At 48.6% G+C, this 13,943-nt stretch overlaps 1 protein-coding gene and 1 non-coding gene across 4 annotated transcripts in view; both read right to left on the bottom strand.

The window, feature by feature from the left end:
- Positions 1–13,943, bottom strand: part of NAP1L4 (nucleosome assembly protein 1 like 4) — a 44,130-nt gene that overhangs the window by 17,187 nt on the left and 13,000 nt on the right. For all 3 annotated transcript variants that reach the window (XM_032414584.1, XM_032414585.1, XM_032414583.1), the window contains exons 3-9: positions 9,528–9,558; positions 8,575–8,633; positions 5,646–5,745; positions 3,521–3,662; positions 3,211–3,297; positions 1,743–1,874; positions 928–999 (exon numbers count right to left, since the gene is read on the bottom strand). In XM_032414584.1, the coding sequence (XP_032270475.1) occupies positions 928–999; positions 1,743–1,874; positions 3,211–3,297; positions 3,521–3,662; positions 5,646–5,745; positions 8,575–8,633; positions 9,528–9,541 (606 nt within the window). In that variant the 5' untranslated portion in view covers positions 9,542–9,558. The remainder of the gene's footprint in view (positions 1–927; positions 1,000–1,742; positions 1,875–3,210; positions 3,298–3,520; positions 3,663–5,645; positions 5,746–8,574; positions 8,634–9,527; positions 9,559–13,943) is intronic.
- Positions 181–303, bottom strand: LOC116638993. Its single transcript, XR_004300758.1, has one exon. It is a non-coding gene; the product is annotated as a small nucleolar RNA SNORA54 (small nucleolar RNA).

The following is a 13,943-nucleotide window of genomic DNA, read 5'->3' as shown; positions in this document are numbered from 1 at the left end:
CTGAGTGAGCTAGGCAGGAAAAGTGGAAAGGACAGATCCAGCGTGTCCCCCTGCCCCTTGCCTCCAGAAGGCACCTGCAGGACCAGGGAGGGAAATCCCACGTATGCTGGCCCTCATCCATAACCTGGGGCCAGTGCTCTGCGATGGGGAGGGAGGAAGAGCCGGACCCCAGGTCCCAGGCCATGTCCCCAGGACCTGAAACTGAGAGCCACAAGTCAGTCAGTCATGAGTCGCTGGAGCTGCTATTGCACCGGAATGGAGCCTGTCAGCCACCGCCAGGCTAACAGGCCACGAACAGTGCCTCTCTGAGGACCCAGCTCCCGCAGGGTGGTGGGCCCCGCTCTGCGGAGGAAAGGAAGGGCTGGCTTGAGTCAGGCCCCTCTCACAGCGCGGCAAGCTGCTGGGAAGAGGTGTTGTATGACAGTGGGGGGACACGTTGTTCAGGTTTGCCCACCCGCAGTTACGTTTTCAGTAAAACCCAGCAGGCTTCGTTCATTAGCATCTCAGGTTTCTATTAAAGTGCTGCTCATATTTGAGTACATACCTACCATCCTGTTTTACAGACGTTAGGTCCTCAGAAACCTGGGAGACACTTAGGAGAAAGACATCACCCCCTCGGACATGGAACAAGCCGGCTCAGAGAGTGGCGCATGGTGTGGCCACCACCACGGCCAAGGAGTCCAGTGCTGCATGGACTCCTGCACCTGCCACAGGCAGCCCACAGCCTGAGCTGCTTGCCGGGCTGTGCAGCGCTGCTGGGCAAGCCCCAGGAAGGCCGCATGAGAACATTCTAGTTCTTGGTGAGCATCTCGCTCAGGACCACCCTGCAAGTGTGTGGCCAGGTATGCACCTCCTGCCCCGGCCCCAAGCCGCTCACCATCAGTGATGCTCTGACGCCAACCAGGAGCTCAATGAATCAGTACTCACCATAGGCTGCCCAGGGTCTGAAAACTTCACTTTAATATCCTGCAGGTGCTTCAAGATCGGCTCATCATACTCCTGATCAACGAGAGAAAAAAAGAGATTTCTAGTGGGCGTTTTTCCAGACAACACACACATTCCCCCATGACTTGCTGTTGCGTACACTCCCAGATGCTGGCTAAGCAGTCCTGCTGGCATTCTGGCCTCGTCAAGTTAAGAACTCCCAGAAGCCACCCACATCTCTACACTGACAAGCGGTCCTAGGGGCCGGCAACAAGGGGACACTTCTCTCTGGCCGGAGCACTGAGAAACATCAAGGCCAGGCAGAGAGGGCAAGAGCCCGACCGTTTTCCCAAGACTGCCCACTGCCACTGCTGCAGGGACCGACCAGGCCTGCTGGTCCTCACATCTCTGAAGAGAGAACCAGAAGAAACACCTCGGTCAGCTATGGGCCTTGTTGGCCAATTTCCTGGTCTCCTGCCCTCACATCTTCCCGCTTGTCCATTCACAGTAAGATGGGGAAGGGTCTTGAGTCTGTTCATAGGCTCTCTGGGGTGAGGCGGCAGACCTCAGGTAAGAAGACGACAAGTCGTGGCTCAGCCGCAGAGGTGCAGGCCTTCCCAGCAGCACCGCGGTAGAAGGTAGCAATGGAGGCTTCCAACAGTGAGACCCCCGCCCAGGAGATCAAGAACACTCCTACGAGCTGTTGGTCACACAAAGTGCCTTTACAACCACCATGAACAACTGCTAAACTCTGAGTTAAGTGGTTCATAAATAACTATTAAGACTAAGATCTCTCTGTAGGGTGGGAATTTGCTTACCTGGACTAATTCACTTAGCATATCTACATTTCTAAAGATGGTAAACCAGAACTCTGGAATTCCTCTGGGGTTTGGCTCCTCTCCTGTTGCTGCTTCTTTTTCTGCTAGGACTACTTTATTTTTCATGTCTCCCTAAAAAAAAATAAATAAATAAAGATGCCAAATAGAACACGTACCACAAAGCACCACATTTACATTCAGTGACTTAACGCAAAATGCAAGTTTCAGAATCCTGCACAAACTTCTATCAAAAACTGTGTTCCCTGCATCCGCATCTCCAAGACCACCGTGTATGTAACACTTTTAAATGTTTTTAAGGAACAAAGCAATCAAAGCACTCCATTCAGACGTGACTCTGTGATATAATTTTAGAAGAGTGCCATCAACCTTGGGGAAGGTGCCAAGTGCCAGCTCTATGAGACATCCATCTTGGGCCAGCCAGCCACCCAGCACCGGACAGAGACTCCAGTGCCCGGGCAACAAGGAACGACGGCAGCGTATACGTCCAATCGTAAGGAGGGGGCTATAAACATCGGACAGAAACTGCACGCAGACATCAGGGAGGTGACCCGACAGCGCAGGCCACGGCAGAGGCGTCCTTCCCACACTGCAGCCCACGGAGGTCAGGCACGGGATGGCGCCAGTGCAGGTGCAAACGCTTCATCACGGGGGACTCTTACGGAAATGATCAGAAGGGGCTTTTTAAATTAACAGAGGCAGATTGTTCATGAGAAATAAGGAAGTGATTCACAACTAGATCCATCCATAACCACAGCCTCAACTAGGCCAGGTTCCACAATATGTTTGAAAGATCAAAAACATATGGTTACTACAATGAACATACACTTCAAAAATTCCCTAAAAAGGAATCCTGATGGATAAAAAAGGTAAAAGCTACTTGTCTTCCAAACAAACTTCAAGTGGACAAAGTCACCCCGCAACATGTCGGAACTTTCTGTGGCGCTGGAATGGGACCTGTTGAAGGCTGTGAGCAGGTGATGAGAAGCTCCCAATCCAAAGTGGCTGGGTGCATCGTGGCGATTTCGTCACCACTGCTGGTCCTGGAGGAGGGTGGCCCGGACACCTACCACGCCCTCCTCACAACCCTGACCTCGCAGCAACTACCGACACAGGTATCCCCTCCCCTGTGGGACTTCGCTTTTGTCTCGATGTAAGACTTCTCCTGATGTTTTTGTTTCTGTTCATCCGATCCCACATCTCACTATCCTACGGCATGGAGCTGTTTAGACCACTGAGCAGGGAAAGCGTGTCTGGGTCACGGAATTAACGGATACTGGACCTGCCCGCCGCTCAGTAGTCTGATCACAAAGAAATCGGAACGGCCAACCCAAGGGGGAAACAGCACCTACTGTTAAGGAGCTCTTTCCTTTGTGACGTTGTAAGAGGCTTCTTACTTCTAACAGCACTGAAACAGCACAAGTTGCCATCGTTTGAACACGATACTCACAGCCAATTTATCCTCCTCCTCGTTGTCACTGTGCCACTCCGACTCCGCGTCCGTTGGCTCCACGTCCCCCGTGATGAACTCCCTTCTCTGAGTAAGAACGAGACCTTCTTAGAGTTAGGCTAAGTTAGTCAGAAGCGCAAGAGTTCAGTTTGTAAATAATGTCTGTGAAAACCAATGCTTTTATAACTTAAGATTCTACATTTTAGGGCTTAAAGGAGACCCGTTCAAGGACCCATCACTCCGTAAACGTGGGAGTCTTACGTGAAGAAAGCTCTGAAACCACGCAGGCAACACGGAGGGAGCTGCCCACCTTGTCGAAGAGGGGCTGGTACAGTGCGGCGTACTTCCTCTCCAGGTCGTGGACCTCCTCGTAGAACTTGGCTTCTATGTGGGCGCACCTCACCTGCAGTTGCTTCAGTGCGTTGATCCTTCTCTTCACGGCTTTCGGCAAACTGAAACAGGGAAGGAAAAGGAAAACATCCTTATGCCTGCAAAGTAAGGCAGCGTGCTTTTCAATCTTCTTAAAATAAATTCAGGCTACCATAGAATTCACATCCTTACTACAGAAATGAGCTCCTAAACATCATTAGAAGGACGAACATCCCAACAGAAGGGGTGGGGGAGACGCTGACGGATAATCCACAAAAGAAAAAATACAAATAATCAAACATGGAAAGAAGGTTCAATCCCACAAAATATCTGAAAAAATGTTAATTTAAAAGAACTGCTGTCTGTTCCTTACCAAACTGGCAATTAAAAAGAACCTCCTGGGTTTGATGAGCCCGAGGGCACAGAAGTCCTCTAACCGACTCATCCACCTTAAAGGCAAAGCAGAACCTGAATGTTCCTTGGGTCCAGTAACTCTACTTCTAAGAACTTATGCTAAGGAAATAACCAAATACTTATGTGCCGATATGTCCACTGAGGCATTATTTGTGAAAGTGGAAAACTGGAAATATGACAAGTTGTACAGGATTAAAACATAGCCTGTCCGTGATTTTGTTTTCAAGAATATTCCGCGCCAAGTGAAGGGTTCATGGTGATGCACTAAGGGAAAAATCAGACACAATACAGACAAGTGGGGTCTGTTCCCTTCCAGGGTCAGATGACTTTGAGCTTCTTTGCCTTTTGATACTTCTCTATATTCTTTTATTTTTTTAAGGATTTTATTTATTTTATAGAGAGAGCGAGCGAGGGAGGAGCAGAGGGAGAAGGACAAGCAGACTCCGTGCTGAGCACAGAGCCTGACATGGGGCTCAATCCCACAACCCTAAGATCATGACCTGAGCTGAAATCAAGAGTTGGATGATCAACCCAGGCACCCCAGTACTTTTCTATATTCTAAAAATATTTTAGTTTTTAAGCATTACTTTTATAAATCAGAAAAAACAAAACCCTTTTTAACCCATCAAAATTCTATGTTTAACCTGAAGCTCTTGGTCACCATCTGGAACAAAGAGCAGATTTCTGGGCCTCATCACAGACCCATACAGCCCTCCCAGGCAGCGTCCACCTGGGCTGAGCCCTCGAGGTGGGGCTAGCAGTAGCCTGGGCACTCTACCCTTCCTCCAACAACTCATGGAGTCCTAGCTGCTCCTATGCACAGCACTGTTTAGAAAGTACTGGAAGAGCCTTAAATAGAGCCTTAAATCACAAAGGACCCCTGCCACCCTACCCATAGCCACCTCATGGTAAAGGTCCTCTACCAAGACTCCTAACTACAGTCCTGTCTCTAGGACTACTGCCGGCAGGAGAACAAGGAGGAAGCACAGTGAGGACCTAATAAAATGGCAGACATACAGAAACACCTGTATTTCTTTTCTGCATTAATCACACAGTTACAACTGTCTTTTATCTTTCTGTATCTTCCTAATAGAGTAAAAATAACAAATGATTTTAAGCAAACTGGACCCTGACATCCTACATCCAGCTGTCCTCCTCCCATCAGTTACAGTAACTCCACACTGTCCTGCCAGCAGGCACTTACCATATAGTACGTCCAACATGGAACTGATTCTGTTCCATGAAGCCTTTTTCCTAGCCCCAGCATTCCCTCTCCATGAAACCCACCCCACTCACTCAGAGTCTAGCCAGAAAACTAGAGACCATTATCATCCTCCACTCTCCTACTCCCAGGCAGTACCACCAATCCACCTGCGGAGAGCCAGCAGGGAGCCAGCACCCCACCCTGAGCCTGACCCGACGGCCCCCCGGCTAGGTAACCCCCCGCCCCCCACCACACCTCCCACCACAGGCCTGCACCTCTACCACCTGCTGAGCCTAGGCGCTACTCTTTGGAATCCAGTGCCTGGTTCTCAGCACCCAAAGTCTGCTCAATGAGAAAGACACTTATTCCTAGTCTAAGGAACCAGGAAATCAGTCTTTTTCCCTTTGTTTCTTAAAGTTGTACCGAGTCCCATGCACAGCATACTTACGTCTCAATGTAACTTGAAGGAGTGTGGGAGACATTGTCAAGCCGTTCCTGTAAAGCTGCCAAAACTTGAGGATTCTGCATCACCTGATCAGTGAGCTTTTCTATCAAGAGGTAAAAACAAGGTCAAAACATTTCAAATATCCCTGACACAGAACAGCGAAGGGTAGAAAACCATCAGCACGTATCTACCCAGCTATGTTAATTCACTTTAATTTCTAAATGTAACAAGTGGCTTCTTAAGTACATGTTTTAAAAATACTTGAAATTTAGGGCGCCTGGGTGGCTCAGTCGTTAAGCGTCTGCCTTCGGCTAAGGTCGTGATCCCAGGGTCCTGGGATCGAGTCCCGCATTGGGCTCCCTGCTCTGCGGGAAGCCTGCTTCTCCCTCTCCCACTCCCCCTGCTTGTGTTCCTGCTCTAGCTATCTGTCAAATAAATAAATAAAATCTTAAAAAAAACCCAAAAAACTTGAAATTTATTTCATTTTTTTAGATGGGGGGGGGCAGAGGGAGAGGAAGAGAGAATCTCAAGCAGACTCCCCGCCCAGCACAGAGCCTGACACAGGGTTCGATCACAGGACCCTGAGATCAAGACCTGAGCCAAAACCAAGAGTCGGACACTTAACCGACTAAGCCACCCAAGCACCCCTTCAAATGTACGTTCATGGTATTTGACCCGCTGCTACCCAGCTGAGCAGGCGGTCAGAAATCCACTGAAGGGCACCCAGCAAGTTCTGGTTCTTGCTTCAGCTGTTTAAGCCTCAAACCTCCCAAAGATGTCATCACCTCCCAGTTCAGGGGCCTATCTCCTGCCACCTCACCTTCTCTCCCCAAGACCTAAGGGGGCCCAGAAGGCAAGAGCAGGGACAAGGCGACTGTCCCTCAGAGGACATCGGCGCTTACTTGCGGCCTGGCTCACGTCCCAGGAAGCCCTACAAGCACCAGCTCCTGGTGCACCAGACATGCGAGCGTTCTGGCCTCCACCTTCACCTACCCTGCCCTTCTGCCCAACCCCCCCCCACACCTCACTCCCTCACTACCCCCTCCCAAAACTCACTGGCCTCCTCCCCGCACACTGCCCTGGTGGCTCACACACATCTGCACTGTTTCCCAACGAACGAACAAGACACTGAGGGGGAAGGAAGGTCTTTCACTCAACTATAACCAGGGAGTGGCCCAACAGAACACCTGCCCATGGCACAGACTCCGTGTTTGCTTAAGTGACGCGGGCTCGCTCCCGCTGGCCAGGAACCCTAATTTGGCACCCTCACCTGACTCCAAAGGTACCTGGAGCTCTGCTCACCTTTTTGTACGAAAGTCACAGGGGCAAGCAAAGGATATCAAGTAGGCAACTCAATTTTAACATTTTAATTATAAACAACTGCTAACATGAAGCACTGTGTGTATTTCATCTTTACACTCATGCATACGTACAACTGTGTATGTACACAATACGTATAAATACTACACCACACACAGACACACACCTCCTCTAGCTCTGGCCACCGAAAGGCCTAGAAACAATGACACCTAGCATCTATATCCTGGTTTTTAAATATCTCCCCCTACTAAAAGGAATAGGGCCCCTTGCAGAGATGGTAGACTCCAGGTCCAGAGCAAGAAAAGTTCAAGAAAAAATGTAGCTTAGCATCACAAAGCTACAAAGTGCTCAAAGCTCATGGGGACATAGCAAAAGGTCACAGAAGCCAGCCTGAAGAGACTGGCACTGGCCACGTGGGACAATTTGCACACCAAAGAGTATTGATGGCACCTGACAAAACACTGAAGGAGTAACAATCTAGGAAAGTGCAGGAACCCTGCAGTGGGGGCTGGGAGAGCAGGGAGGGAAAGGCCATCTCTGACAGATGTAATATGCAGAAGACCGCCAGACTTAGAAAAACGCCCTTGTGCAAACACCGATGTCATACCTGATTCTGCAAGGATCATTATCACGACCCATGGAGAACAGGCTGTCCACAGGATGACCAACAGGTCACTTACTGAAGAGACCCTCACAACGGGGAAGGCTGCCAGACATGACCTTCACCAAGTCCTCAATCTCAGAATCCCCGGCCACGGCCCCAGCGTGCTCTCCCTGCAGCAGGTCACCCATGTGGCAGTCTGAATCTGATGGGAAGGAAACAACCTGACCAATCCAGAGCGTGGCCTGCTTGTTCTACAAGACAGCCAGGGAGCAGCCTGCCGATACGTCATTGCAGAGAAGAATAAAAAGGTGGGAGGACGGCTCTAGAAGAAAGGAGACAGAACTAGATTCGGGACATCACCCCTGGCTGGTCCTGGACCTGGATGTGGGCTACGGCTAAAAGGAGCAGCCGAGAACAGCAAGGAAATAGCAACATGACTGCATACTAGCTAAGTGTCATGTCAACGCCGCATTTCTTGGTTGTGGTCACGGCACTTGGGTTAGGAGCATTCATCCTAGTTTTTAGGAAATTTACACGAAACTGTTTTAGGAGAAAAGAGTCAGGATACCCACAACTTGCTTTCAAACAGTTTAAGGGGAAAAAAGTATAGATATATAAATTTAAAAATGGAGGAAAAAATAACACATCTATGAATTGATGGACAAAATGATATGGAGTCTGGGGTTTGCTCCATAATGATCAGGGAAGAAGGACACAGACTAAGAAGACCAGTCACTGGCTGAGCCATGGCGTACTGAGTGGCAGCGGGCACAAGGAGGTGCATCGTGCTAGTCATCCTACTTCTGGAAAGCCTATCATAAAAGTCTTTAGACCAAGTACCAATTTCCACTTGAATGACTCTAACCTCCCCAAACCTTTGAAGCACAGTAATCCTTCACTTGTATGACTTATATTATCGCAAGAAATGGCTCAAGAGTGGAAGATGCTATGCTCCGCTCTGCATGCAAACTCTCCCATGGTTACCTGCCCCATGGGTGGTGAACTGACCTGTGTTACTTGCATTTTTAGCAGCCTCCAAGGCGTCTGAAGGAACACCATCTGAAAAACTAAGACAGTATGTTAAATAAGTATTACTACCAAGAAGTTCTAAAGACAAAGAGCACAAGAGCATTTTTCTTGTGTAACATATTAAGAGGCAGCTCTACAACGACTTCATATTTGGACAGAACTATGGACACACGGGTGTATCTATGAGATATGTTCCTGTTATTTAAAAAAAAAAACACCACCTACCACTTAACACACCCCCACCCCTTGCCATGTCCCATAGTTCTAATTTCCAACCCTGGCCAAAGCTTCTTAGTTTTCATTTCTACAGTTTCTTCCCCCCAAAAAACGTGCTCCCCACCCTCAAACTGAACCCACTAGCCAGCCAACTTGCATGCTACACTCTGGCCGGCTGCTAAAGGGATCAAGGAAGTGCCACCTTACCAAGTATTTAGGACACAAGGCCCACTGTGGCTCTGTAAGCTCACCACACAGTCTCTACAAACAATTCAACTTCACAAAAACAGGTATATCAGTTTTCAAAGATGCCTGGACATGGCTTCCCTCACCAAAATTAAACCACGTCAAACACTACACAAGACCAAACATAACCTTCAGGACGAGCCACAGAACAAAATCTTTCACATGACCATCGAAGCTATCCAAGGTGAGGATGGTGTCAAGTCAATCCCAGGTCAATCCCAGGTCAATCACTTAATACCTGGAGGTATTAAGACCTGGAGAGCAACATGATCACTTCCCACGAGAGGTTTTTCAGTATCGATATCTGAGACACTTGCCATGTGTGAAGCCACCTCCTCCTAGGCTCAAACAGCAGCGGAGGGAGGAGCCCGCCGACCAGAGCTGCTAATGAACAGTCACTGACCAGCGGCCTGGCTCATGCGAATCAACTAAAACTTAAATCCCAATGAACAAAGTCCATTTTGGCTTACCTGTTATCTGCCATCTGAATGTTTTGATCTCCTACAAATTAAGAGAGTTGTAACAATTAACATCGCTAAATACTCACAAAGAACTTTCTAGGGCGCTTGTAGCAGTCAGTGGCTGTCTATGGGGGATGAGGGTCTACCAGGAGGAGCAAGAGGGAACTTTCTGGGGTGATGGAAATGTTTTACATCTTGAACGCGCTGTTGGTTTCTTGGATACATATATTTGTCAAATTCATCAAATCTTACTTAGGATCTATGCATTTTAGTGCACGCACATTTTACTCATTAAAAAAAAAAAAACCCAAAAACTCTTTCTGGTGCTAAAATGACCAGAGTTCAGAGTAAGATTAATCAATTCTAATTTGCTTTCTCTAATAAGCTTCAGCAATAGGGACATATGTCTATGCTACTAGGCCAATTATTTTAGAACTATTCAAAGCATTTACTATTGCTTATATTGTCTTTCACACTCTAAGTCACAGAAAGATTTTTACTTTATTCTTATTTTTATATTTATTTATTTATTTAAAGATTTACTTACTTGACAGAGAGAGACTGAGAGAGCACAAGCAGGAGGAGTGTCAGGCAGAGGGAGAAGCAGGCTCCCTACTGAGCAAGGAGCCCGACGTGGGACTCAATCCCAGTACCCTGAAATCATGACATGAGCCAAAGGCAGACGCCCTACCAACTGAACCACCCAGACGCCCCTAATATTTTCTTTTAAGTAGGCTCCACACTCAGCGTGGAGCTCAAGGCAGGGCTTGAACTCATGACCCCAAGATCAAGACCTAAGCTGAGACCAAGAGTCGGACACTTAACCAACTGAACCACCCAGGAGCCCCAGGAGGATTTTTAAACGTTACTGGTTTTGTATGTTCCATTACCAACACACTGAAGATGGTAATGCTTGTGCAAAAACATGATGTGAACACTCAGCACAACCCCGCTTTTACAAGACACGACAAAGAATTATCTCCAAATTAGGTGATTTTCTACCTATAAACATTAAAGCTAGGTTCTAGGACATTTACTCCTTAAAAAGAACTTGATATTAGTGAAATTTCAAAACCGTGACTAAATGCATAGCTGAACAGAGGTGGTGATGCTCCTTCATCTCAGACGTAGTAAACACACACCACAGCCTCTTCTCGAGAGCTATCCCAGGCCGACAACTTGTCAATGTTTTATCCTTTATTCTGAGCAAAGCTCAAACCCCTCCATCACAATGCTTCAGGGTGAAACAAAACAACAAAAACCTCTATATTTAAGAAAAACAGCTCCAACTGGAATTTATAATCTGCAATTGTTTTGTATTTAACTCAACTGCGCTTTTCTTTGGTGACTGTTCTTGCAGATGAAGCCCAGAAGGAGAGAAACAAGGTAACGAACGCTCTAGTGGCTGTGGCCACCCTCCAACTCGCACGCCCGGTCAGTGAGGGCTCTAGAAAATCATCAATGGTCCCCACCACCTGCTGCTGAGTCCCAAGTCCCTCCACAGAGAAACCTGAACCCCGAGGCTTTCTAGCCGTCTACCCCAACACTGACTCCCAGCTCCCGCTCCGCTGCGGGCGGCCGGAGCCGCAGTATTCCCATGCTTCCCTTCTGCTCTCCCCCCACACTGATGGGACTTACAAGGCAGGGAAGACTTCACAATAACACCTGATGGCAACAGCCTAAGAGCTGATGTCCATACCTCCCAGTCACCAGCTGTGGAGTCCTGACGGCTTTCCCGACAGCACACCTTTGCTGATGTCCACGCGAACATCTTCGTTTGTGTGGTGGCCCAGCCCCCAGTTCCTTACTCACACAGCAAGAGGAGGATCGCCACAGCAGGATTTCCGGGTTACAGAGTACGGACGGATACCCGCTGCGCCGTGACGCCAACTCTGATGTGCCTGCACTGGTGACAGACAGGTCAGATAGCGCCTCGTGTCGGCCACACGCACGCCAGCTGCTGGCGACAGCCTGCTCTTCAGAAGCCGCCGTCACGGCCAGTTCAGTGGACAGGCTCCGGTTTCCCTCCTCATCGATAACACCCGATCAAGCCACACACCTGAGTCTAACACCTTCTTGACTAGCAAGGGCTCCGTGTGACAGGCACTCTCCCACATCTTCCACCCAACACCAACTCTGCCAGGGAGGCAACGTCCCCAGCATACGTATGGGAGAGGACACGGAGGCTGGTCAAGGCAAAATGCCTGGCCCAAGGTCATCTGCCTGCTATGATGTGGACTTGGCTTTCTGTCACCCTACGAGAAAGGAGACAGACCGAGGCAAGCCTGATGACCGGAAACAGAGCTGACTTCGGGAGAGCACAGGAAGTGTACTTCAGGGGCTACAGGGGAGTCCGCTGAAGGCTCAGGGTGGGGTGCTGTTCTGGGCAGAGTATGAAAGGGGAAAATCCAGTTAGGAGCCACGCGGCAAGTTCAACGGCTCAAAGGTGGGAAGAGATTCTCGGTGGACACTCACTGGCTGGAGACAGCTTCCATCTTCTGTCAGTCAAGCGTTCATGGGAAATCGGCCTGACAGTCCTCAAGTCCGCTGTTTTGACGGCGCAGGCGTGAGATTCTCCACTTTACACAGCCTTCAGTTCCATTTTAGATTCAAATCCTCTCAGATCTCCCCCTCTGATCCACATCTTTCACAGAAGGCCACGTTGATCAACCAATCTGTCTGGCTGTCTGGTTTAGTCAGAGATGTCCGTAGCTGTGAGTGGATGGTGCCCCTGAGAACTAACTGCAGGGACATCCTGAGATGTCTGTCCCTCACAGGAGGGAAATGGCAAGAGGGTATCAGGCCCCACTTGAACAACCAACAGTCAAAAAATGGGGAATCTCAGTCATGTGTCTCCCAGCTGAGCTTTAGGAGAAGTCTTGGTGCAGAAAAGAACTCTTGTTTGTACATATGTCTGGGAGGATCATACCCAGGGCCAAAAGTCCAATTAACGGCTACTGGCTGGAAAACCTCCTCGACCAGTTTCCCCAGCTGCCCATATTTAATAAGCTGAAAATGTCCCAGGTCCTGGGGGGCCTGGCTTATTTCAGCTCACAGTTTGATATTACCTTTTGTTATTTTTCATTCTTGCATTATTTCTCCCAATTTGTTAACATAAAAACAGCATTCTTCCCCTCCCTGCTGTGTAGGGCGAAGGCGCAGGACTGCGGTTTTGAAGACTACTACTGCGAATGTCTAGCTGGGCTTGTTGATATTCAGAAGCTCTAACAGAAGCAGTAAAGATCGGACCATGACCACAGATTCCAAGTTGCCTTTACAGGTTCTGCGACCCAACCCAAGAAGGGAACAAGGCTCAGGCAAATCCCTATCTACTATGGGGTATTCGCGACATCCACCCAAAGTGCTATCCATCCCTGTTACCATGTGCTATTTTAGGACAGTAGGAGAAAACCCCAGATTGGACACAGGGGCATTAGGTGGAAGGGTTTTCCTGGTTTCAGCAGCAGGAATGAGGGCAACAACTTCACAGCATCCTTTCCAAGGGGAATGTGGAGTGTATGTTTCTGCCACATAGAAAGAAATAACTAGTGTTTTCTAAAGACAGGACATTAGGTAGACCCCTTTGCCCAGATTTTTTTCCCCTGGAATGAAAAAGAGGACCTCATGATCAAAAACAGTCATTTACCCTGAAACAAATAATACATTATATGTTAATAAAAAACAAACAAACAAACAAAAACAGTCATTTACACACAATATGCAGTAACTGGTGCTTTTAGCATCATGGAAGTGGTTATAGGAATGTCTTAAATTTCAATATATTTGGATTAACAAATGAGTCTGGTGGCTGTGGGTGAGGTTCCAATGGAGATCTGGGGATCGTCCAGGGAGAAGGTATGTTGAATTAAGTTCCCAGCATTCACTAGATTTCTGAGCAATTCCCCAGAGGCACCACTGAAAGGAAGCACGTCGCTCCCTCCTCCCAGTACCCTATCACGGAGATACATCAACACAGGAGACCTCGTGGTCTCGCAGACCCCAGTGGGGAGTGTACTCGTGATCATGAGTCCTGCACCACTGGGGTCACAAATGCTTACCAGGAGGCAGCCTCGGCTTCTGCCGGTCCTGTCACTGTCTGTGAAACACAGAGAAAGGTCTTGGGTAGATGCACAGACTTGAGTGAGGGTATTCCTTTATGGGTGAGGCGCACCCAACGGAAGGCTTTCATGTCTGGTGCCAGGGACTATGTACGGCTTCAAAGGCACCAGAGGAAAGCCCTGTTATCTCTGCTAGAAAGCTTCTGCCATCCTTCTAAGGATAATGGCCAGGCCACCAGTTGGGGCTTTAGTGTTAACTCCAGTGCAAATCCAACAATGGGTAGGGCTGGTGGAATCAAAAAGTGTTTGCAGAGTGGGAACAAAGGAGTGCATTACCGGCAAACCAAGGAGTGGCAAGGAGGCCAGC

Source organism: Phoca vitulina, unplaced genomic scaffold (genome assembly GCF_004348235.1).
Source record: "Phoca vitulina isolate PV1807 unplaced genomic scaffold, GSC_HSeal_1.0 scaffold16, whole genome shotgun sequence".
In the NCBI taxonomy this organism is placed as follows: domain Eukaryota; kingdom Metazoa; phylum Chordata; class Mammalia; order Carnivora; family Phocidae; genus Phoca; species Phoca vitulina.
Note: the sequence above shows the minus strand (reverse complement) of the source record. Positions and strands in the feature narration are given on the sequence as shown.